The sequence below is a fragment of the Mytilus trossulus genome, chromosome 3 (genome assembly GCF_036588685.1).
Source record: "Mytilus trossulus isolate FHL-02 chromosome 3, PNRI_Mtr1.1.1.hap1, whole genome shotgun sequence".
Taxonomy (NCBI): domain Eukaryota; kingdom Metazoa; phylum Mollusca; class Bivalvia; order Mytilida; family Mytilidae; genus Mytilus; species Mytilus trossulus.
In genome coordinates, this window is record NC_086375.1 from 58619303 (window position 1) to 58646651 (window position 27349).

Sequence of the window (27349 nt, forward strand, 5' to 3'; positions counted from 1 at the left end):
CAGCCTTTTTATGTATTTTTCTGACATATTATCTCTTGAGTGTAGAGATAAGTTAATAAATATCTCTTGAGTGTAGAGATAAATAAGAAAATATCTCTTGAGTTTAGAGATAAATCACTAGATGTATTATAATACTGAATAGAATCTTGTCATATCTTGAATATAACTGAAAATATATGATTCTTGAAAGAATAAAATATAGAAAACTTGTATATGTGACTTTTAGCAAATGCCTATACTGACCAGCTCATATCTTGTCATACTGACTTTGTTGTTTACAAACTACTCATAATATTTGAGTAAAAACTCTTGGGTCGAAGCATTTCAAGCCCCTGCCCGCTACACTACCATTACCGCCTACCTGAAAGGAAATGGACAATAATTGTTTAGTGTCTTTAAATATCAGCTGTATTTGTACGAGGCTAGGAAACAAGGTGTATGCGAGCTTTTTCAGAGGAATTGAGGAAAAGGCTACCATTGCCGCCTACCTGAAAGGAAATGAACAATAACTGTTTAGGATCTTTAAATATCAGCTGTATTTGTACGAGGCTAGGAAACAAGGTGTATGCGGGCTTTTTCAGAGGAATTGAGGAAAAGGCTACCATTACCGCCTACCTGAAAGGAAATAGACAATGACTGTTTAGTGTCTTTAAATATCAGCTGCATTTGTATGAGGCTACGAAACAAGGCGTATGCGAGCTTTTTCAGAGGAATTGAGGAAAAGGCTACCATTACCGCCTACCTGAAAGGAAATAGACAATAACTGTTCAGTGTCTTAAAATATCAGCTGTATTTGTACGAGGCTAGGAAACAAGGTGTATGCGAGCTTACAGTTATAAACAGTTATTGTCTTTATCCTGCAATTAATTCTGTATATTGTTTGTGTTTTGAAAGTCACAAAAACTAACATATTTAGCATCTATTTTCGATTTGTAATCCCGTGAGGCCCGCCCAGTAATATCAAAATCACACATTACGCTGAAGACGGGTTCGCAAAAAAAGAATCTCGAATGGTCAACAAAAATACATCGCTCAAGGTGAATAATTATCTATTTTAACATAACAACTAATTTCAACAGTAAAAACAAACAAGTAATAGCTTATCTAAAAAGCTTGCCGTATTTTAGCTGATTATATTGAGATCAGTGGTTTGTGAGTAGTTTATTTTTATTGGAATATTGCACTTCAAGCAATATGAAAACATAGCACTTTTTTGTACTAATATGTCATTTTTGTTGTATTATTGGTGGACCTGTGTTATAATGAAAGGAGACTTTATAAAAGTGAGAATGGAAATGGGGAATGATATTATAATAAAATGTATTCTGTGTCTATAATCAACTTGATAAAAATAGCATATATCGTAAACGTACTTTTGAGGATTACTACTTGACAAAATGGACAGCAACAGAAGACAGTGATAGATCCAGAGGGGGTCGTAGAGGGCGTACGACCCATCCCCCCTTTTGCTTGGTTTTTTTTTTAAATGATGAATCATACTAGACTATGTGAACTTCGCCATTTCCTGTGTACTCTATTATTTAATTTTTATGCGACAATTCTTTACTTAAAAAAATATTTGTTTTGCTTTAATTTACTGATTGTCAAAGTCATGTGATTCGCTATGGTGGAGTTGACCTAGTGCTTCGAAAAACGTCGCTCAGTAATTTTGAAATTCAAATTACAGTAACACATTGCTTAAGCTGAGGATGACAATCATGACACCTTCAAAGCGACATAGGTTTGAGCAAGAACATATTGACTTCTATTTCACTATTCCACCAAACAGGAAGTAATACTCTATAGACTATAACACTCTCATGAAAAAATGGCAATATTATTTACCTATGAAACATGTTTAACCCCAAACGCCATTGTCATGATTGATATCACTATATAAAATTGTTGTTTGGTGTGAACCAAGCTTTGCATTGAAGACCAAACTACAACCTTTAATAGTTTACTTTCATAAATTATGACTTGGATAGACAGTTGTCTTTGGTACTAAAATGTATATGAGATCCAGTAATGTCTATCTACAAGATTGAGAACACATTTTTTTGTAATTAATTTAAAACATATTTTATTCTGTAATATCTGATTATATGTATCAGGTATTTGTGATTTTTCATTTGATGTGTACCGGTACTCTCTGGTAATGTCAGTATCAGCTTGATTAGTTGATTGGTTGTGATAAAAAAAAATTGGGCAGTTGTCATGTGCAGGTACACCACATGTGGATCTTCTTTCCCCTCTCATTTATAAAATTGTGCATGATATTTATCACAGAAACGCACCAGTATTTTGGTGAATGAAACACTTGTCATAATAAATTAAAGTCAGAGGTTGAGTTAGAGGGTTTTTCTGGAGCCTGGGCCACCCCTTTTGTAGATTTTTTTTTTTTTTAGGGAATCACTGAGGCATGACTGGAGTTGGCCCCTTCTTAGGCAGTCAGTGGGTTCTGATTATGAAAATTTCTGGATCCACCACTGAAAGTTTGAGTAAAGTTAGATAACAATTTAATTTATGACAAATAATGTTAAAATTAACACAGATAATGAAAGAAAAATCTAGTAAATTAAAAAGTAGGCACTACATGTATTATTAAAAGCTTTCCTTGCTTATTCACAAGGACATATAATAACCTTCATGCTATTCAGATCTGAGTTTTTATTCATACATACATGTAATCTGGTGCTGTTCCAAGTAGTCTTCTTTTTTCTGTTCTTGAGAAGTATTTGTTTTACCTGTTCAGTCACTGTAAAGTGTTACAATTCATATTTAAACGCAACACATAAATAGTGACCAAAAAGGTACGGCTATCACATGACAATCTAGAAAAAAGTAAAATGTATATATTTTAAACATTTTTGTGGGACCATGAAAATGTGGTATATAGATAGACCATAGAACAAATAAGCAAACAAATTCAAAGGAGATGTACATGTAAGATGAATTATGAAAAAAAGAGCCATGGCCAGGGGCCCTAAGCTTGACAGCATTTGGTGTTGAACAGGTAAAATGTTTGCACATTGACAATAAATATATAGCCTTTGTTAGAGGTGACCTAGGGGGTCTTTCTCTAAATCAGCTATATTACATATATTTCTGGGCCAGGTTGAGAAATAAATGAAAATGACTTTGAAAAAATCTAATAGAAATACACCAAATTTGGGAGACATCTATTAAAATGTTTGAAATAATAAGGAAGTTGACAAGAACTAAGCTTTTTCAGATAGTATACAGACTATTGCAGTCAGCCTATAAAAGACTCTGCCTTCTGAAATGTTTGCTTACACACTGTGCTTTCTTATAATTATTTAAAATCAGTGTGATAGTTTTCATGAAGAACACTGAGCGCACAGGTATTATGACAAGATAAATGTTGTGTTACATGTATCTACCCAAATAAGTAAAATATAAAATTCTTGACTTCTACAACCAGTGATTGATCTCCTGATTTACATCTCATCACTCTATGCAGATGCTGTGTGAAAAAAAAAATGACTTACCGGTATGCTTCTATCCATTGAGTTGATTTAATATTAATTATTTTGCTTTGAATACACCTTTTTGCTACAATATTATATGTGTATGTCCGCCATTACAAACTGAACATGTACATCACAAATATTCCATGTAAAAATTTGATGTTTTAATACAAAGTATATGATGCCACAATGGAAAAGTTATTGTTGTATGACGTTAATGGTTATAGAGGGACAGATTCTCAGGTCAGCTGGGACAATAAGTTGGGGTGGGGGAGGTGGGCGACTTCTCCAGTCATGCTTCAGTGATTCCCTACATAATCAACCAAATAGTAATGTTCATCATGAAAAAATATACTAAGTGTAAGATCTGATGATGTGAATAAATTGAAATCAGACATATCAAATGAAATTTTCAATGCTATTGATATATCAAGGGGCAATCTGATGAGTAAAGCCTTTTTTGACTGATTTTTATAGTTAGTTCGTATGATGTACTGTTATACATGTACCACTGTCCAAGATTAGGGGGAGGATCGGAATCCCGCTAACATGTTTTATCCCGCCACATTATTTATGTATGTGTCTGTCCAAAGTCAGGAGCCTATAATTCAGTGATTGTCGTTTGTTAACGTGTTACATATTTGTTTTTCGTTCAATTTTTTTTATATAAATAAGGCTGTTGGGTTTCTGGTTTGAATTATTTACATGTCATATCAGGGCCTTTTATAGCTGACTATGTTGTATAGGCTTTGATGATTGTTGAAGGCTGTACGGTGACCTATAGTTGTTAATGTCTGTGTCATTTTGGACTCTTGTAGACAGTTGTCTCATTGGCAATCATATCACATCTTCTTTTTTATAATGACTGCTGATCACCACTGTGTCCATACTGGGACTATCATGGTCCATCAACCAGTGGCGGATCCAGAAATTTCTTAAGTGCAGGCCCACCAAATTTCCCAGAAAAGTATGGCATGCCCCCTGGCCCCCTTCTAAATCAGCCTCCTGACAACTCCAAAGAATAAATCATCATGTTTGAGTACATCTAAGATCATCAAACTGTATAACCCAACATGCAAGCATCTTTTTGAGAGTTCGCTGTGTTACAAGTTTTTTGGGTTCAAAGGATCGTATAAATGATTGCATTGGGGGTCATTGTCAAATATAGAGCTGTGCATTGTAAAGACTAAAGTAAAACGATAAATTATACAATTTGCAACAGCTGACACTATAGTATCCTATAATACACTGAAAACCTTGCCAATAACAATACCATGATGCTTGGTGTAGGCTTCTTTGCACATATTGCTCACCTTGTAATTTTTGTATTCTTCTAATCAGTATCGTCGGGTTTGTTTATTTACACCAGAAATCAATGAAGCGATGAAAGTGCTGGAAACGAAATTACATCTTCGGTAAATTCCGTGATATTAATATTTTCTAATCAATAATTCCAAGCAATGAAAAATTAATGGTTATTTGTTTTATACATAGAGCATACTTTTTGTGTATTTACTATTTAAAGTTTAAGCTTTATACGAAGAAATCTAACACAAAAGTATCTCAATCATTTAACCGTTTTAATACGCAGTGTAAAGTGTAAATTATACACATTACTGTTCTATTTTTTAGAGAATAGCAATAATAACTAAATGTACAGGTTTTTTTTACCATAATAGCAACATAATTTCAAGATTAAATCATCACATTGTCACATGATTATATAATCTGCACCAAATTGACAGTTTGTCGTGAGTTATCATCATAACTAATCAATATAGCAAATGAACACTTTATCATAATATGTTCCTATAACCTAGTATCATGATTTCAATCCGACCCCACTTACGGACGCGTGGAACATATAATGCATGCCACTCATTAATAGCCAATCAGACGTTAGAATGACCTTCATTTCCCCCAGAATCATCCCGGAAACAGCCACGAAGCAGCCATTAGATAGTATTTATAACCAATGAAATAACAGAAATACCGTAAACAGATTTACCCGAACCTGACGTTTAGCCTCTTGACTAATCAGACCGTATCACCATGGTGATACGGTAATCACGAAACAGGAGTGTACGAGTTGTCCTACGCTTCGGACTTTACATTCACTGAAGAATCACTAAACATGCATGCTGAAATTGACATGGTTGATTTTGTAACACAATCATACACTTTCAAGTTGAAATCGACAATTGTCATCGTCATTGGAATGCAACATGAATACACATTCTGAGGTCACACAGGTTCAAACAATACTCAGTCCGGCAGTGGGCGGAGCTTTAAAGCGATATCTGTATAGTATACAGATACAGCATAGCGATATCTGTAGGGCTGTATCTGTATAGTAGGACACCCAATTACAGGATAAAAGAAATATTTGCCCATATGATTCAAATACCATTTTCTGTTCGGAACATTTTTTATAAACTGCACAAAAAGAATTCACGTTGCAAATTAGGTGACAGCATCCAGACAAGTTGATCTGAACAACATCCATGTTTTTAGGATGACAATCGCATGAATTATGATTGTGTCCGGCAACTTTTTATAACTCTCAGCGTAATTTTGTTTTTGTTGTTTTCAGGTTTTTCAACACAGAGAAAATGGTGATGAGGACTTTTATCGCAAATGGACTGACTATGAAAAGGGGTTTGGAAATTTGCAAAGAGAATTCTGGTTGGGTTTGTATTTTATAAGGGGTTTCTGCAAACATTTTCACAATTTGAAAACCAAAACTTTTACGAAACTCATTATTTTGAAACCACTTGAACACTAGTATGGTCTCTTGTGAAGAGTTATTCCATTGGCAATCATACCACATCTTCTTTTTATATACACTAATGTCCGATGTAAGGAGAGGGTGGGCTCCCGCTGACATGTTTAACCTCGACACATTCTCGTTTGAATTGTTTTATATTTGTCAATTCGGGCCCTTTATTGCCGACTATGCTATAAGGGCTTTGCTTATTTTTGAAGGCCGTACGCTGACCTATAGTTGTAAATGTATGCGTAATTTTTTGTCTTTTGTGGCGACTTTTCGAATTGGCAATCATACCAAAATATTTTTTTATGGTTTTAAAGCAGTCATTGGCCAAATCTCAATAACTGTTGTACCATTTTACATAGAGACTTTGGACAATACCAATATCATATTTTTATCAGGGGTGTACTGGTTTTTCATAAAGGAATATTATACACTCAGGCTAAGTATACATTTCCGTTCAGTATCAAATCAAATGAGAGTGCATTGTAATCATTATCCATTTTAAAAAAATCTCCTAACCACGCAAAATATTTACCAAAGAGGTTGGAATTCATTGTAAATATAGAAATGATTTGAAATCTCGAACGATCATAAACAGCTTTTTACATTTTTCTCTCTCTCACAAAATGCAATATCTGTAAACAAATGTAAATGGCACAAACTATACGACAACGAACATGTTTTTTCTTTCCTTCGCTATCAGATCATCCTGTATACTTAATGAATGAAGACATGCTGCACTGTTGTATTTGAAAAGCAACATCATGTCCCGATTAATTTTAAAACATCAGAAGCAAATGATTTTTAATTTCATCAAATAGTTAACAATGCATGCTGAATGTTGAAGCGGCTTGTCCTTGAATTTATTTATTACGAGTAAACTCACCACTAAATGGCCTGCCTGAAAATTTGCGTTACTGATTGAAAACAATATTGGCATGCTCAAATGACTCAACATACCTTAATTGCTTAGCTTGTTGTATGACTTTTGTCTCCAGAATAGACATTTTATACCAGTCATTGTATTTAAATGCCATGAAGTGTGTTTTAACGAAAGTTGATTCATCGTAACACGCATGTTTTTCTCTCTCACTAATTCAAATGCATGATCATGTTTTCTTCTTGGACATGTAAAGGCTTAATAACATGATCTAAGCTACTATACTCGTTCTTATTAAGGGGGTCTCATTTGGGGGTTCTGATCCCGGATCCCGCTTACTGTTTTGTCAGATTCCTGTATCCCGCTTGATTACACTATATAGATTACGTATTCTAAGCAATTCTCTTTTTTTTGTAAATTCCCGTGTCCCGCTAGACTTTCCCGTTTCACGCTTACTTAAAATCGGCAATCACACGTCACGCTTGGACCCCAATGCGACCCACTATTGAATAGAATTAACACCGACAATAATTTTCCGGAATTTTCCGGATGTGTTCCAATGTGGTATAAAATTATTTTCGAAAACAATAATTAAAGCACCTCAAAAGTTATTAAACCTTAGCATCTGTACTTGTTCAAGCACATCGACACATCTTTTAATACAAATATATATATTTTTTTATAAAACTTAAGCAAATGCAGTATTAAATTCATTGCATTTCATATGATAGGGGTAAATAGGAAAGGGGAACGTTACATGAATCATTGAGGTGAAAATTGAGTAGTAATACTGCTATGTGATGAGGTTTATAAACATGCTCGTAAAAGTTGATTTTTATGTTCTATCAAACTTTTATATATCAAAACTTCTTAAGTATTGGTTGTTCCACTATATTTTGTGAAAATTTACTATTGGTGATATATATAAGAAATGTAATAGACTTTGATAGACGGTAAGATTGACAAAAATGTTACATACATTTGAAAATCGTCCAATTCACTCAATTTATATGTTTATATGAAATTAAAGTTTAATGTCAAATAAATCACTCATTCATATGATACCAAATTTGTTTATGATATCTACATTCGGGAATTTATTTTAAAGTGTTCTCGTGTTTGAAAATGAAAAAGAAAAAAATCAGAAAATCTCACTTTTACACGATTTTACAAAAAACTGCACCGTGGGAAAACTCTACGACAGGACTAAAATGAAAATAGAAATGTTTACTCTATCTTCGTGTGAATTTTAAGCTGTGAGGTATTTCGGTCCATTAAACTCCTTAACTAAGCGACTTTTCCCGATTTGTCACTACACTATAATGATTTAAGAAAGATATACTAATGATCTTTAAGTCATCACTGCAGCACTGATTACCAGGTTTATGAAACAATAGAACACATAAAAATTATAAAGCGTTATAAATACTTAGCTCACCTGGCCCAATATACCAAGTGAGCTTACTTATATCACTCCCGTCCGTCGTCCGTCGTTGTCGTCCATTAACTTTTACAAAACTCTTCTCCGAAATTTAACCAACTTCGTTGGGGTATATAGTATAAAATATGTGTCCGATGACCCCGCTTGCCAACCAACATGGCTAGGATGGCTTAATATATAACATACGGGTAGAATGAAGTTATTGGCTTATATCACTACAACTTAAGCATTATTAGCGATTCTGTTAAAAAATCTGATCAGGTTGAGATCTTTCTGGCCTGACATTTTTATACAAATTTGACAATCTTTCATAGGAATGCTGCCCCTGAATTGAAAATTTTAAATTTTTTAAATTTTTTTTTATTAATATTTTGAATATTATGTATAGATAGAGATAAACTGTTAAATATGATAACAATGTTCAGAAAAGTAAGATCTACAAATAAGTCAACATGACCAAAATGGAGTTAGTATCCTTTTTTATTAAGTTTTTCGTAAATTTTTGTTATCTTTTACACAAACTACATGTATCTGGACTTGATATACTCAGTCAGGATCCTACTTCGTCAAAATTATCTCCCCATTACGCCAGTTCATTTTATCAATCGTAGAAACGGAAGCCATTGTAGGGATGACGCGCTACCAATTTTGCTCTTGGAAACCGATAAATTTATCCACATTGCAGCATTATGATCCTTATATGTCAGTTGTATTTTTAAAGACAAATGTATCAACTAGCTAATGAGCATCAGTTAATAATCTTGTCTGCATTGATTCAACTTTAAACTATTGTCTGATCGGTTGTCAGGTGGAATTTTCGAAAATTCATAAACATTTAAAAAAATTCTAATTAAATATTTCGTGGAAGGACATACTATCTTTTTTTTAGTGTATGAAGACTATTAACTCTAGTTATATATCACACACAAAAAATTAGAATTTTTCGAAGATATGCATTTTGATCATCCAACTTGAAAGACTGTCGTCAAGTACTTTCAGTAAAAAAATAGCTATTCGAACACACCTTTTTTGTTTTTGTGACTCATTAGATAGGTATTTTGATTTTTTCCTCAGTCACATAATGGATGGGCAGACACGAAAATTACTGAACTAATAGATTGATATGTTTTCCGTCCGTGGTAATTTTTTCAAAAAAATCGGAGGTTATGCATTTTTGTCATCCAACTTGAAAGATACCCATGTCGTCGACTTGCTATCTAATTGTTCTGCTTAACTTTGAACTAGATAAATTGAAAACTTATGCAAATGGTGTTTTTAAACTAAAACATCTCGTAATTGAGAAGAAAATCGCAATTTTTTTTTGTTTCTATTAATTTTTAAAAATTTTGTCACTATAGTAAACAATTATACAGTAAACATTTATCGCCTTCTCTAACAAAGAGCTTCGATTCTTTTGTTCTATTTCAACCTGGTTTCAGACTGTACTGTGCCAATTGGGATTAAACTTAGCTACAATTTTCAATAGGGTGTCATGATTGTAAAACCAACCAACATGGCTGCCATGACTGAAAATAGAACATAGGGATTTACTAATAAGAAATCAAAGGGAAAATTGTAAAAAAAAAAAAAAAAAATCAAATAGTCAAAACTTAAAAACTAATTTTAAATAATGATAAAGGGTCTTTAGTAACTAGTGTTACACTGAAATAGGTAGACCGACCTAATTTTAATGAAATTACTGGGACAAATTAAACCAAACTTGGCCTCAATCATTATTAGGATATCTAATATTATTTATAATGATTTTAACATTATTTTACATGATTTCCAAAATCACAGTAGATACTGTAACAGGTGAGTGACACAGGCTCTTGAGAGCCTCTATTATTATCTGAATAGAACGCGTAGATAACGCATCTGAAAGGTTTATACATTTAATCCCTGTTGCTTTAATCTGATCAGTAGTCTGATGGCTTTGGTACTGAAATTATTTATACAATACCATTCCTGAGTTTGTGTTGATAAACTCAGAAATATCGAAGAGAATACAGTTTCTACTTCTTGCTTTCACTAATACTAATAGTCCCCCAACTTAATACAAATTTTAGCTTTTTTACTTATTTGATTCAAACGTTTATGATGAGTCCTTAAAAGACTTAAAGACAGGTCTGTCGTGCAAAAAATAATCATGTCAGATATATCTTTGATAAGTTTGTTTTACTTAGTCTCAATTTTGATCTTAACTTAGTTTGAAGCTTTCGGCTTTCAATATAAGGGCTTTGTGTTTTCCTGATAAAATTTAATCAGGCATTACATAGAACTATTATTATCATTTTCTTTATGAATAGATGTTGCATTTAAACAAAATATAAAAGTATACATAAGTGTTTTTCTATATGTTTTCAGGAAACAGTAAAATTAATGCCATAACAGCACAAGGAAGATACGAACTGATGGTATTGATACAAGCCTTTGACAGTAGTAAAGCACATGCAAGATATGACCATTTTAAGATAGGCGATGCAACATCGAATTACACACTGTATGTTGGAAAATATAGCGGAACTGCAGGTAATATTCATGAAATGAACCTTGTTTGATTCCAAAATGATAGAAAATAATAGAATTATATATTCTAAACTTACTTTTTGTGGCGTTGAACCATTCGCGTGACGCGCTGTTTGTGGTTTCCTGTGCTGTCGTTAACTGAAATCGTGGAGTATGTCCTTTGTTGTTCTGCGATATTCATGTTGTAAATAAACTCAACATAAATGCCAGGACTAAATTTAGTATATACGCCAGACGCGCGTTTTGTCTACAAAAGACTCATCAGTGACGCTCGAATCCAAAAAAGTTAAAAATGCCAAATAAAGTACAAAGTTGAAGAGCATTGAGAACCAACATGTTCTATTCAACTATTTATTTAAATATTTCCCTTTGCTGAGCGTTTGTTTGTAGAATATTTCTGTCATGCAGTGTTGTCATTTAGTCGTATGTTTTACCTTGCCATATAAGCGGGAGGTTTGGCTAGCCATAAAACCAGATATAACCCATTATGTTTTCTTTAAATGTCATGTGCCAAGTCAGGAATGTGGCAGTTGTTATCAAAAGTCCGTTTCTATGTAGATTAGCGTTTGTATATGTTGCAGTTCAGTGTTTTTGTTGTTTATTTGTTTTTCTCTCATTGTTAATGTGTTTCCCTCAGTTTTCGTTTGTCACCCGACTTTGTTTTCTCTTAATCTTTTTATGACTTTTGAACAACTGTATAAAAATGGCCCTTATTTAGTACATACAATAATTCTCATGACTACTAGTATATGATGTAAAGTGTAAAACAACCAGAATAGAATTTCTATTGTGTCATCAAAAGAACCACAATACATACTTTCATGTGTCAAAAAAGAAGATGATATTGAATGATTTCTGCGTAACAAAGACTCATGTATTACTTAAACAGCAGTTCAATCAATTATTTTTAGAGAATTTTTTAAAGATAGAGGCATAAAGCGTTGTATAATTGATAAGAGCTTTCCAATTTCTGTCTGTCGTCCATCGTCTGTTAACTTTTACAAAAATATTCTCCTCTGAAACACATGGGCCAAGTTCAGCCAAACTAAACCACACTATCATTGGTTTTAAAATGTGTCTAATGACACTGCCTACCATCCAAGGTCAACGAAATGCACAATTTGTCTATTTTTTTAAAAACCGGTAACAGAAATGTTTCAGATTAATGAGCTCTACCAACTGTTGGATAGATACCTCAAAACTTTCAGACGACTTTTTAAAGGAGATTCTGTATTAAAAAGACAAATTTTATCATTTGTTTTTCATTTTTGTCTATTAACTTGAAAACTATATTAAATAAAAACATTGAATTGAAAATAATGATCAACAAAACAAGCTCCAAAAACAGTTGATTTTTAAAATAGAAGTATTATAGCCCTTTGGTGATGATTTTGATCAATGTTTAGGAATTTTATCTCATGTGAAAAAATATAATAGATAAATAGACACTTTAATTCACAAAAATAAACAGCAAGGTAAGATCTATTAATACGTTAAATTGTGCCGTTACAGTTAGTAGACTGTGACGTGTGTTACTCTTCAAATTAGTGATAGCCCTTGAATTGGAATTTCTTTACCCTCAGTTGTGCATGTTGTGTACCTTATAGATAGTTCCTTACGTCGGAACTACAATCCCATTCCCTTTCATGAATGTGACCTACCGAATAAGACTATTTACTGGATTTGTTATATAACATAAGGAACACGACGGGTGCCACATATGGAGCAGGATATGCCTTCTCTTTCGAAGCTTCTCAGATCACCCCTAGTTTTTGGTGGGTTCGTGTTGCTTATTATTTAGTTTTCTATGTTGTGTCATGTGTGCTATTGTTTGCCTGTTTGTCATTTTTTAGTAATGGCGTTGTCAGTTTATTTTCGATTTATGAGTTTGACTGTTATCTTGTATCTTTCGTCCCTCTTTTGTGTATAGTTTATGGAATATGCTCATTAGAATTTAAAGTACAGTTTATAGTAAAACTCAAATCATAATATTAAACTAATCGAGTCTGGAGAATCCTATTCCCTTTGCTGATATTAATGATACGGAAGTTACATGAAATAACTCACAAGACATCGTCAGACAATTTCCTGGTTCTCAAAGTGACTATATGCCAAAACCGTTTAATTATACCCTGTATACAAATCTGTCCAACCAAGACCCTGATACCAAAAAAATTAGTATCACAGAGCATTTAATATCAATGACACAAAGACACTATTGTTACTGGATACTGAGGGTAAAGAAATTCCAATTCAAGGGCAATCACTAATTTGAAGAGTAACACACGTCACAGTCTACTAACTGTAACGGCACAATTTAACGTATTAATAGATCTTACCTTGCTGTTTATTTTTGTGAATTAAAGTGTCTACAAAGCTACACAAAACCCCTTACAAATATAGATTTATTTCGTCTTCAAGCCATTGTTCAACTTCTAAATTGTCTATTCTTCTTACCAGCACACTTGGTACAATTAAAAACCTTATAATAAATTGTTCAAATAAGGCCTTCGAAAATAGTGGAATAAATTACTTTTGGAGTGTCAAGAACTCGTTGGAAGTACTTGATAAATTGCATGCTCATATTGGTGATTTTGAATCTGTTCAAAGTTTTGATTTTTCTACCCTGTATACCACATTGCCTCACATTCTCATTAAGAAAAAATTCACACACCTAATTAAATGGGCATTCAAAAAATCAGAATGTGAATATATATGTTCAAACTCTTTTAGGTCATTTTTTAGTAGCAATAAACAAAAAAACTATGTTATTGGACATGCTTTGATACTATATATGCCCTTGAATTTTTACTAGATAACATTTTTGTTCGCTTTGGGGATTCCGTATATCGTCAGATTATCGGAATTCCAATGGGGACTAACTGTGCACCACTTATTGCGGACCTCTTTTTGTATTGTTATGAGTTACAATTTATGACAAAAATAAGCAAAGACCCATCAAAACAACATCTGATAAACAAATTTAATAATACTTTTAGATATTTGGATGATATTTTGGCTCTCAATAATGACGACTTCAGTATGTATATTAATGAAATTTATCCTGCTGAACTTACTTTAAATAAAGCTAATACTAATAATGACCACTGCCCTTTCCTCGATCTTGATATCTATATCACTAACGGAAAGCTGAATACTAAAATTTATGATAAAAGGGATGATTTTTCATTTCCTATCGTTAATTATCCGTTTTTAGATGGTGACGTTCCCTTGTCACCATCTTACGGTGTTTATATATCTCAACTTGTACGATTCGCTCGTGTTTGTAACAATGTTTTAGATTTTAACGAGAGAAATTTATGTATTACTGAAAAATTATTACACCAGGGTTTTCGATATAACAAACTAGTCAAAACTTTTACTAAATTTTATCATCGGTATAAAGACATCAATCGTAAATATAGCTCAACATGCAGACTTTTTATACGTTCAGGTATTTCACATCCAATTTTTTATGGAAATATTCTTTATAAAGCACAAAGGTGTCTGTACTCACCTCAGAAACTTACAAAACCTTTAAATAGACTGATTAAGAAGGGATATAATTACGACACTGTTGTCAAGTCATTAAAGATTGCATATTTTGGCGTTAATATTGAGTCACTGATAAGGTCTTTGCGTCGGAACTAAAGACATTTATTTTTAAAAACAGTTGTTGGCATGACACGGGTTATGTTCTTCTCATATATGTTATGATGGTATGATACTAAACCCCTAACGGGAAGGATTGTGCCTGAGGTTCATATGATGAAATCATAATCTTTCAGTCAGTTTAATTGAAGTCTTGAGCTGGCATGTCAGTTAACTGCTAGTAGTCTGTTGTTATTTATGTATTATTGTCATTTTGTTTATTTTCTTTGGTTACATCTTCTGACATCAGACTCGGACTTCTCTTGAACTGAATTTTAATGTGCGTATTGTTATGCGTTTATTTTTCTACATTGGTTAGAGGTATAGGGGGAGGGTTGAGATCTCACAAACATGTTTAACCCCGCCGCATTTTTGCGCCTGTCCCAAGTCAGGAGCCTCTGGCCTTTGTTAGTCTTGTATTATTTTTATATTAGTTTCTTGTGTACAATTTGGAAATTAGTATGGCGTTTATTATCACTGAACTAGTATATATTTGTTTAGGGGCCAGCTGAAGGACGCCTCCGGGTGCGGGAATTTCGCGCTACATTGAAGACCTGTTGGTGACCTTCTGTTGTTGTTTTTTATTTGGTCGGGTTGTTGTCTCTTTGACACATTCCCCATTTCCATTCTCAATTTTATCTATCTATCTATTATATTTTTTCACATGAGATAAAATTCCTACACAAAGACACTATTGTTACCTGATTGGTTTTAGAGCAGCTACGATTACAGTATTTTGCCATAGCAAAACAAAGACTGTGACTTTCCGTTTGCTTCCGCATTTTTGAAAAAAAACCGCATGCAGCCATAAACTAAGAAAGGCGAGCCATTGGCAAATATGCTTGGTCGTAATTGTTTTTCCTTCGGTCTTGCAACTAAAGGCGAGTTTTGCAATGATTTAAAAGAAGCTCTAAGTATTAAACTATCTATAAGGGACACTCCATATGTGGATGACTTTGTCAAATCTAGCCCGCAGCTTTGATATTATATTCGTATTATTATATCTCCTATGGGAGGCTTATAAAGATATATATAAAATAAAAACATTAAATTGAAAATAATAACCAAAAAAACAAGGTCCATAAACAAATTGAAATTGTCGAAATCTTCAGTCGACTTCCTAGAAGTGTTATGGCTCTTTGGTGGTGATTTTGATAACTTTGTAGGATTTTAGCCTTATGTGAAAACATATAATAGATAAAAAGAAACTTTTATTCACGAAAAATAAACAGCAAGGCAAGATCTAATAATAAGTAAAATGGTGCCAATACAGTTACCAGACTGTGATGTGTGTCACTCTTCAAATTAGTGATTACCCTTGAATTGGGATTTCTTTACCATCATTTGTGTATATATTGTAGGATATTTACCTGACGATATCGGGATAAAGGTATTAAGTCGGATCTTAACATGTACCTATGATTTGTTAACAAACCGGTTTTTAAAAAAAAAAATAAACAAACAAATGTCGAAATGTTCAAGACTTAATTAAATCTGTATTTGTGTAAGATGATGCAAGCATACGAATTGTATTGCGTCTTACACTCTGAGAAGCAAATAATCTTTAACTATTTTATTAAAATATCGTGTGAAAACGTTAATTATCAGTCTATGGAAGGAGCGATTCGATAAAAGTTTTTCTTATATCAACGAGCGATATTGTCTTATATCAACGAGTTGCATTGTGGGAAATTTCAGACGAACGTTAGCATTTGTACGAACAAATGCAGATATCTCGGTATAAAGTAATGACTCTTTTCTTAAAACAGGGTGACATTTAACCCGACGTCTGGTGTATAATTTTCATGAATTATTTTATGTTATAACAAGCAAGGTGTATTTAAACGAGAAAATTGAATTATTGAATAAATGAAACATAAATGCACGATTTATTATTTGTAGATGTACACATTCTATCAATATCATGTAGCAAATTCAGTGGAATGCAATTGAGATGAATTCAATGTTTGCTTCGCCAAAATCACCTACAAGTCAACGATACTGCTATAATTTAAAATATCAATGCGATAATTGTCTTATATCATAGCGATGATTTTTTAATATCAATAATTTATGAATGCGATTCTTTTCTAATATAACTGCTATAGTTTTCAAATATAAAATGAATACGATGACACGTCACAATGCATGTCAAGAAAACTGCAAACAAAATTCACAAACTTAGATCATGACCGGTTCAATGTTTTAGAATCAGTATCACTAAAATTTCGTAACTGTAACAAAATTAACGCTTACATGAACTTCAAAAACGTTTCTTGACCCTATTGGTTGAAAGTGTTAATAATCTGTTCAGTCTATTGTTTTCAATCACATAGTTTTACCGACTAACTAACATGTTTAACCCCGCAACATTATTTATGTATGTGCCTGTCCGAAGTCAGGAGCCTGCAATTCAGTTGTTGTCGTTTGTTTAAGTTTTACATATTTGGTTTTCGTTAATTTTTTTTTTATATAAATGAGGCCGTTAGTTTTCTCGTTTGAATTGTTTTTCATTGTTTTATCGGACATTTTATAGCTGACTATGCAGTATTGGCTTTGCTCATTGTTAAAGGCTGTACGGTGACCTATAGTTGTTAATGTCTGTGTTATTTTGTTCCTTGTGGACAGTTGTCTCATTGGCAATCATACCACATCTTATTTTTTATTATTCTATTTGAAGTTATAATGCAATGGCGGAATTTAAATGCGGTTGCAAATACGTCTACCGACCTATTAGATTATAATATACTGGTCACACTGCTATAGTCTATCCACCTTGGTAATATCGAAATAGACAAAAATATCATTACTTAAAAGAAACATTCATTCAAACAATCCAATCCAATACAGCTCCAAATTACAATAAATAGTCAAATGGTAAAATCAATAATCCAAACAAATTAAAATGTACAAATGCTGATGTCCCGAATTTTGAAGATACCAGCTGAGTAGCCTCAGACTATAACTTGGACAACTTCAGATACAACGAAAATCAAAAATCTTGTCAAACAGAAAATGTATTTATTATTAACATAGAAAAAGATATTGAGAAGAAAAACAGTTATTTTTGGATATCAAATAAAATTGAGAATGGAAATGGGGAATGTGTCAAAGAGACAACAACCCGACCAAATAAAAAAAACAACAGCAGAAGGTCACCAACAGGTCTTCAATGTAGCGAGAAATTCCCGCACCCGGAGGCGTCCTTCAGCTGGCCCCTAAACAAATATATACTAGTTCAGTGATAATGAACGCCATACTAATTTCCAAATTGTACACAAGAAACTAAATTTAAAATAATACAAGACTAACAAAGGCCAGAGGCTCCTGACTTGGGACAGGCGCAAAAATGCGGAGGGGTTAAACATGTTTGTGAGATCTCAACCCTCCCCCTATACCTCTAACCAATGTAGAAAAGTAAACGCATAACAATACGCACATTAAAATTCAGTTCAAGAGAAGTGCAAGTCTGATGTCAGAAGATGTAACCAAAGAAAATAAACAAAATGACAATAATACATAAATAACAACAGACTACTAGCAGTTAACTGACATGCCAGCTCCAGACTTCAATTAAACTGACTGAAAGATTATGATATTATCATATGAACATCAGGCACAATCCTTCCCGTAAGGGGTTTAGTATCATACCATCATAACATATATGAGAAGAACATAACCCGTGTCATGCCAACAACTGTTTTTAGAATAAATGTGTTTAGTTTTGACGCAAAGACCTTATCAGTGACTCAATATTAACGCCAAAATATGCAATCTTTAATGACTTGACAACAGTATCGTAATTATATCCCTTCTTAATAAGTCTATTCAAAGGTTTTGTAAGTTTCTGAGGTGAATACTGACACCTTTGAGCTTTATAAAGAATATTTCCATAAAAAATTGGATGTGAAATACCTGAACGTATAAAAAGTCTGCAAGTTGAGCTAAAAGTATTATTAAATTTGTTAATCAGATGTTGTTTTGATGGGTCTTTGCTTATTTTTGTCATAAATTGTAACTCATAACAATACAAAAAGAGGTCCGCAATAAGTGGTGCACAGTTAGTTCCCATTGGAATTCCGATAATCTGACGATATACGGAATCCCCAAAGCGAACAAAAATGTTATCTAGTAAAAATTCAAGGGCATATATAGTATCAAAGCATGTCCAATTAACATATTTTTTTTGTTTATTGCTACTAAAAAATGACCTAAAATAGTTGGAACATATATATTTACATTCTGATTTTTTGAATGCCCATTTAATAAGGTGTGTGAATTTTTTTCTTAATGAGAATGTGAGGCAATGAGGTATACACGGTAGAAAAATCAAAACTTTGAACAGATTCAAAATCACCAATATAAGCATGCAATTTATCAAGTACTTCCAACGAGTTCTTGACACTCCAAAAGTAATTTATTCCACTATTTTCGAAGGCCTTATTTGAACAATTTATTATAAGGTTTTTAATTGTACCAAGTGTGCTGGTAAGAAGAATAGACAATTTAGTAGTTGAACAATGGCTTGAAGACGAAATAAATCTATATTTGTAAGGGTTTTTGTGTAGCTTCGGAAGCCAATACATAGTTGGGACTTTCATTGTATTTGGCTCTGCTTGTAAAGCGGTGGCCTAAAGATTATGTTTGTTACAGATTTCGTTTTCTGAAAATGGAGTCAGTTGGAATGTTGGTGAATTGGTGATTTCCTTTTTCAGAACATCAATGTAAAATTTACGTCAAACAATAATAATATTATTATCAGCTTTATCGGCCGGGACAAAAACAAATTCCTTGGCTAGTTCTTTTAGTTTATGTTTGATACGAGAAATAGGTTTATTGTGGTTATTGTTAATAATAAAATGTTCTTTAAAATGTTGAATACGTATATCAACTATCTTCATTACTGAATTAAAAAAAGAGTCCAAAGATTTTTTGTCAGTTTTTTCCCGTTTTTATCCATTTCATACAGTAAGTATGGAGTGAGTCGTGGATGATATTACGACACTCATTCCAATTAATAATTGACGGGGGACGATATTTAGGTCCTTTACTGAGGAATGATTTTAACTCTCGGTCTTGAACGATGTTAAGATCTCCTGTTGTAACATGGGAAATGGGTCCATAAATATATTCGGAATTACTGCAATTACATGAAGTATGTGTATTTTCACCGATATTAACATCTTTACACAATTGACTATAATTAAACACAAATTTCCGGGTAGATTTCTTGTAAATATAACATATAAGAGGTAGCTCAGTATTGTCAAAATATCCAGGAATTTGTTCTTTAACAGAATGGTCGTTAAATATACCGGCAATATTTACAAAATAAAAGCCTTTATTGACATACTTAATTTTAATAAAATGTTTTTTATGATCTTCAGAGCGATCAATTTTTGGAAATAATTTAGAATAACAATATGCCATAATAATTTGAACAATTTCATACTTAGGACTGCTATATGAAATTGTGTTGCAATCCTCCAAAATTTTATTTAACTTATTAACCGGTAACGAACAGAGTTTTGTTAACAGATAATGTCTGCCGTTGGTTTTTGAAATAGAAATTAGGTCCGAAATATTGGTATGATTGGCCCGAAATTTTCTTTGATTGGTTTTTACGAACAGTTTTAGAAACTATAGCCAAAATGTTAACGGAATTGGTTCTAGATATATTACCAATTCCCATGATATTATCATTTAGACCGAGAGGGTAAACTGTCTGTAATTTTTTAATCCAATTTAATTCAATTATTTTCCGTGATCGTACAAACTTCGAATGCGATTCACCAGGCTGCTTATTTACTACTTCTAAAGGTTGAACTGCTAAATATTTAAAAGGATGGTTGTGCTTCTTAAGGTGTTGGTAAATGATACTTTTGAATTTATTTGGTCTTTTAAAACGATACAGATGTTCTTGAGTGCGTTTAAATAAATATCGTCCAGTTTCTCCTACGTACTGAATACCACACCCCGGTTTGTTTCATGTGAGTAAATAAATAATACTGTTTGTTTTTCAAGTTATATCAGTTTCAAAATTTAAAGAAAATGTGCGACCATTAAACGTGGACCTTACCGTATTGTTGGTGGAAAGACATGTAAGTCATTTTTTGGCATGACACTTATCGATAGAAGGGTAACCAAGATTTTTATTGTTAAAAATGTTAGCGCTGATAGTATTTTTAGATAACCGATTTTGAAGATTGAGACGTGTAGATACCCTTTGAACAAGTTTAGTTTTTAGTATTTTTCCATTTCTAAGCTTCATAATTGTTTTGTTAGTGAATTACATAATAAAGGAACAAAGATTGGCGTCCAGAATATGAACCAGCATACAATAATTTAAGTTATGTAAAATTGATAAATTTTTGTTCGGCTGAAAATGTCAAACGCTATCAGTATAAATTACCCGAAAATTATAGTGTATATCAGGGTAGGACTGATGGCTGACTAAATAGTAGAATGGGGCTGAATATTGAAATACTACTTTTTGATAAATATTTCCAAAATAATGAACTAGAACAGTTCTCGCTCGGACACACACTCCATAATCTAGTATATTATAAGACTTTCCCCATTGGTAAATCGATATCTCTATGAACATAATCAGCTCGCCGCGTGGAGGTTCTTTTACATCGCGATGACCATGAGGGTATTCCGGTGTATTGTTGCCACAGAGATTTGACTTTCGTTTTTGACTAGTAACCGATGATATAATTACACGAACTATTCTTAGTCCAAAATAACAATCCGTATCGCTTGTTATGAATTCATTTCTTCAATGAGTACTAAAAAAATGTTTAGAACACAAATAAATAAGATGTAAATGTCTTTTAACGTTAGAAATGTGTATACATTTTTTGTATATCTTTTCTATATTCATACATTTAGATCGTTCAGATGGAGGACTGGAAAACAGTTATTTGTAAGGGGAAATTTTAAAATTTATAGATATAAGAAGATGGTGCGTGAGTTCGAATGAGACAGCTTTCAATCACAGTAATAATTTGTTTAAAGTAAACCATTATAGATCAAAGTAGGTCCTTATACACGGAGCCTTGGCTCACAGCGAACACCACACTATATAGGAACAAGAACATTGATAGTGTTAAACCATTCGAACAGGAAAACCAAAAAAAAAAGGAGATTCGAAAGTACAGGTCAGATTTTGTCAAATCAATCTGAACGAGGACAGTATGATTCACCTTTGTCACAAGTTAGTTTCATTGTTGTCCAATGAAAGTCTTCCACGCGTGCGTTGCGAGCATATCGGATATATATTATTTCGGTGCTTTCATTATGAAATTTGCTAAATGTTATATACTAGTATGTGAACAATCATTTTGATACTTAGCTTTTTGATTACGGCATTGTTTAATAAACACTTATTTGATTAGTTTTGCTTCCAAAACTAATTGAGAAATTTGTAAGATGTTATAAAAACAATTTGAATATAAGCAATGATCTTAAAACTGCTTATTTACATACAAAACTGGAGCTGGCATGTCAGTTAACCGCTAGTAATCTGTTGCTATTTATGTATTATTGTCATTTTGTTTATTTTCTTTGGTTACATCTAGTGACATCAGACTCGGACTTCTCTTGAACTGAATTTGAATGTGCGTATTGTTATGCGTTTACTTTTCTACAGTGGTAAGAGGTATAGGGGGAGGGTTGAGATCCCACAAACATGTTTAACCCCGCCGCATTTTTGCGCCTGTCCCAAGTCAGGAGCCTCTGGCCTTTTTAGTCTTGTATTATTTTAATATTAGTTTCTTGTGTACAACTTTGAAATTAGTATGGCGTCCATTATCACTGAACTAGTATATACTTGTTTAGGGGTCAGCTGAAGGACGCCTCCGGTTGCGGGAATTTCTCGCTACATTGAAGACCTGTTGATGACCTTCTGCTGTTGTTTTTTTCTATGGTCGGATTGTTTTCTCTTTGACACATTCCCCATTTCCATTCTCAATTTTAATACTACTAAGAAGTAAAATCACAAAAATACTGAACTGAGAGGAAAATTCAAAACAGAAAGTCCCTTATCAAATGGTAAAATCAAAAAATAAAACATACCAAACGAATAGATAACAACGGTCATATTTCTGACTCAGTACTGACATTTTCAAGTTTTGAAAATGGTGGATTGAACCTGGTTTTATAGCGCTTAACCTCTCACGTGTATGACAGTCTCACCAAATTCTGTCATATTTACAACGATGCACGAACAAAACAGACAAAATAGATAAAATTGTCAAAATATGGGTACAACAGTCTAATAATTAATACTAATCGGTACTAATATTGATATAAGAAACACACTGCTATGATATTTTAAAAGTATCGCATTGATATTTTAAAAGTATCGCATTGTTTATTTATGTATATAACACAACACTTCAAATTTTACACGGACATAAACTTTAGTTTCTAACTAACTTCTCAAAGTATATTTAGACTCAATTGTTATTTACATTTGAACAATAAGTTTTAAAGTTAGTATTTTCTTAATTTGTCGTTGCCGAAAACAACATTTTCCGCATGGAATTTCATGCATACTTACAATTGATACTAGACAATATCGCTTTGTGATATAAGAAAAGTTTTTATCGATACGCTTCTTCCATAGACTGATTATGAGCTATAAAAGACAAGTGGCTCTTGCAATCTTCTAAGCCCTTTTAAAAAAAAATTCAAAGAAATATTTTTTTACATTGGGTTAGCTTTCATTGGTCTTCACTATCCTATAGATTAACAACTTTTAGTTATTTTTTTAATTTAGAATCTTCATTGAAGGTGGAACACGCATGCACAGTTATTTAATTATATTGATGTGCAATTTGTATGTAAGAGTGACATTCCTTTGTATTATGTGCCGATTTGAAAACAGGCAATGCGAGTATTGTCTCTCTTTAACAGGTTCATTATTTTATAGTTAAGTATAGGTTTTTGATTTAATTTTGAAAAATAACAAAATGTATTAATTCAATATATTTCAGTTTTTGTTATTAGTGTACGAATATAAGTTTAATTACATACCATATAAAGAATCATTCATTTGTTTTTGAAAAATACTATGAATGAAAGCCGAATTATTTATCTCCCCTTCATGATAGATTGATTGAAAATTAACCAGAGTTATCTCATATTAATCACAGAGCCGGACTAGCAAGCAATTTTTAATTGTAGCTTACTCAACGTTAACACAATTTTCCACTATAAACGAATGTTAATTTATTCAAATATAATGACTTTGTAAGCTAAATTTACAAATTTTATTAGATATTATGAATATTTATTACAATATGTTAACATGCTACATTAGCAACAATATATCAACTTTACCGGCATATGAAATATACATTTTCCCAACCAATCCGGGTTTCAAAAGCTTCCAGTGCTATTAAAACTTCAACAAAGATCTATTGAAACAACATCTGATTAAAAACAAATAATACCACTTTTAGATATTTGGACGATATATTGGCTCTCAATAATGACTTCAATATGTTCTCTACAGAGATTTATTCGGCCGAACTGACTTGAAATAAATTTTATGCTAACAGCTTATGCTAAAACGGGTGATTGTTTATTTCCTATAATTGTTAATTATCCATTGTTAGATGGTGACGTCCACTTGTCACCATCTTATGATGTTTATATATCTCAACTTAATCGATTCGCTCGTATAGATAGCAACGTTTTTGATTTTTAAAAAAGAAATCTCTGTATTACTGAAAAATTATAACACTAGGGTTGTCGATATCACAACTAGTCAAAATATATTTTGTTCTATCATACATAAAAGTAAAATAGTAAAATACTAAGTCGGTTTTAGCTGAAAGTTTGGTTCAGGTTTATAAAAATAGGCAAATAAACATATTTTGTTAATTAATCAATTGCCAGTGAATATTTTGACCTCATTAAATCTGAATTCAATTGAGCTTCAATTAAACCCCCAAACACATCAACTATGCGTGTTCAGCTAGTAAAAGGAAAAGAATGTCAATATTGCAAGTGAAACAAGGGAAATCATTTGATTTGCTGATTCCATCTACAAAAACTTGTTCTTATACCGGCGTCACACATCAGCGTAAAGCTCGAACGTACGCGGGGCCTGTTAAAAAAGGCATGTACGCTGCCAACACGCTAGTAATTTCGGATGCATTCAACCTGTCAAGCATATCTGTAACGTGTGCCCAACGAGCTTTAAGCGTATATTGGACGAACGAGAAGCAAAACTAAGCGTTTATCGGGGGTTCAAGAAACGTTTGTTGGCGAATGCCTGGTGTTAGTCTTGCTTTAATGGAATGCACGCTATGAAGGAAAAATGTTTCTTGAATGTATTTGAGACGCGTCCTGGTCGTATCTTGGACGTTCTTTAGAGCATTTGCATTATTCACGTATCAGGATACGTGCACGGATCGATGTAAACGTATCAAACAGATTTGCTTAAAATCATGATTTACCCTGATATCAATGAAAATTTAAGGCATTATTAAATATTTGCATCGTGACCAACTAGCCTTAATTTATTCTTTTCTCATATACGTGTTATACGATACGTCGATACGGATACGCCAGCAAATACTTGATTAATGCAAATGCTCTTTTATGATGTGTTTGTTACATACACATCCGCATACGTTAAAGTCAAACGATCTTGAAGCGTATACAACGTGCCCTTAACGTGTCTCAAACTTATCTGTAGCGTTTTCAACGCGCTTGTAGCGTACGAACGTGTAGGGTATATGTATACGTTAGTCACACGCTTGAGCTGGATGAAAATTGTTATGTTGCTTAAATTTCCTAAAGTTGTAGCGTTCTCAAAGCGTATACCTTTGTATTTCGACGTACTTCAAACTTATGCAACGCGCGTTTAACAATTGCTAAGCGTTCCTCTGGCTTCAAACTAATGTATATCGACTTAGTCGATTTTCTCTGTACGTTTGGTGCACGCTGATCTATAAGCCAATGTGTGACGCCGGCATTATACAGGTGATAACGATTTAAAATATAAATATAAACTTCGAAAAAATTAAAATGCACGAGTTCACAATATTTATAGCTATGTTAATAATTTTCATCGGGTTATATTAACGTCGGAAGTTTTTGGAAGGTCACGTCGATGGTTAATTATATGGCGTCTTGACTACACACGATATTCTGATACTTTATTTCGAGTTTACGCATCGTAAAATGTTTATTTTTATTCTTTTTTGGGGGATATTCGTTGAAAAATGTTATCAGCCGAATATGAGAATTTGAATAAAATCGGTTACAATATCGACGGCATTTGACGTATACAGTCAATAAGGCTATGTTCAGTCGCTTACACATTGCATATGAATCAAAAGTTTCTTTGATTTTAGTAATAGAAGAATGGTTATAAGTAGCAATAAATTGTTTTGAGCAGCTAAATCAAATCATTACTTTCAGAACACTGATAGATCTTAGGCAAGTCTTTTCGTCCAGTCCAAGCATATATCAATTAAAAAAGACATGTTAGATTTTGTCGAACAGATAAAAATTCATATAAGGCAGCACCAGATGAGAAACAGTTAACGAAAACATTCGTCTAGATAGCTTGATTGGGGTTTCATCTTACGGGGAAACATTGTTTACTTTAACAGACGATTATAGGGATACTTATATTACATTCATTACAACCAATACAACATTAATATAACTATTTATACTAGTTATCTATCCAGTTTAGGAAACAATTAAAACAGATGTCATAAACAGTCCTTTAACACGCCTGGTTAACCTTCACATTTCAACCAAACGGTAACGCGAGAACAAAGTGTCACTTCCAAAAGGGCTTTTTTGAACATCAAGATTGTTTTTCGCATGTTGTAAATGTGAATTTTCTGTTTGAAAGTCCTTGTATCGCATCCGAACCGCCATTACGTCAAACAATTATTGACTATTTAAAGGGGCACTAGCTACGAGATATATAAAAAATCTTAAGTAAGATTTGTTTTTGTTCAATCAATAATGAAAGTGAAATAGTGAAATAATAATTCGCTTTTAGCAGCCAAAATGGTTTAATTTTGTCAAACTAAGCGATGAAACATTGATAATTACTGTTTCACTTGCAAGTGAATTAGCTGACCTCATACAATCCGTATTCATGTGAACTTCAATTTAACCCCTCGCTAGAGATTGACAACGCATGCATTATACGTGTACAGGTTATTTAAAGAATAAGTATGTCAACAATGAAAGTGAAACTACGGTAAATCATTTGATTACTGAATCGATTTATATAAATAGTTATCAAAAGTACCAGGATTATAATTTAATACGACAGACGCGCGTTTCGTCTACATAAGACTCATCTGTGACGCTCAGATCAAAATAGTTGAAAAACAAAAAAAAACAAAGGTTGAAGAGCAATGAGGACCCAAAATTCAAAAAAAGTTGTGCCAAATTCGGATAAGGTAATCTACTCCTGGGGTAAGAAAATCCTTAGTTTTTCGAAAAATTCTAAATTTTGTAAACAGAAAATTTATAAAAATGACCATATAATTGATATTCATATCAACACCGAAATCATTCTTATACGGTTAAAAACA

The 27349-nt window shown here is 32.8% G+C and overlaps 1 protein-coding gene across 1 annotated transcript in view; it reads left to right on the top strand.

Annotated features, from left to right (window-relative positions):
* The window catches only part of LOC134711974 (fibrinogen gamma-B chain-like), a 125928-nt gene that overhangs the window by 94015 nt on the left and 4564 nt on the right, over positions 1 to 27349 (top strand). The window contains exons 5-6 of the mRNA XM_063573040.1: positions 6085 to 6181; positions 10953 to 11117. Of these exons, the coding sequence (XP_063429110.1) occupies positions 6085 to 6181; positions 10953 to 11117 (262 nt within the window). The remainder of the gene's footprint in view (positions 1 to 6084; positions 6182 to 10952; positions 11118 to 27349) is intronic.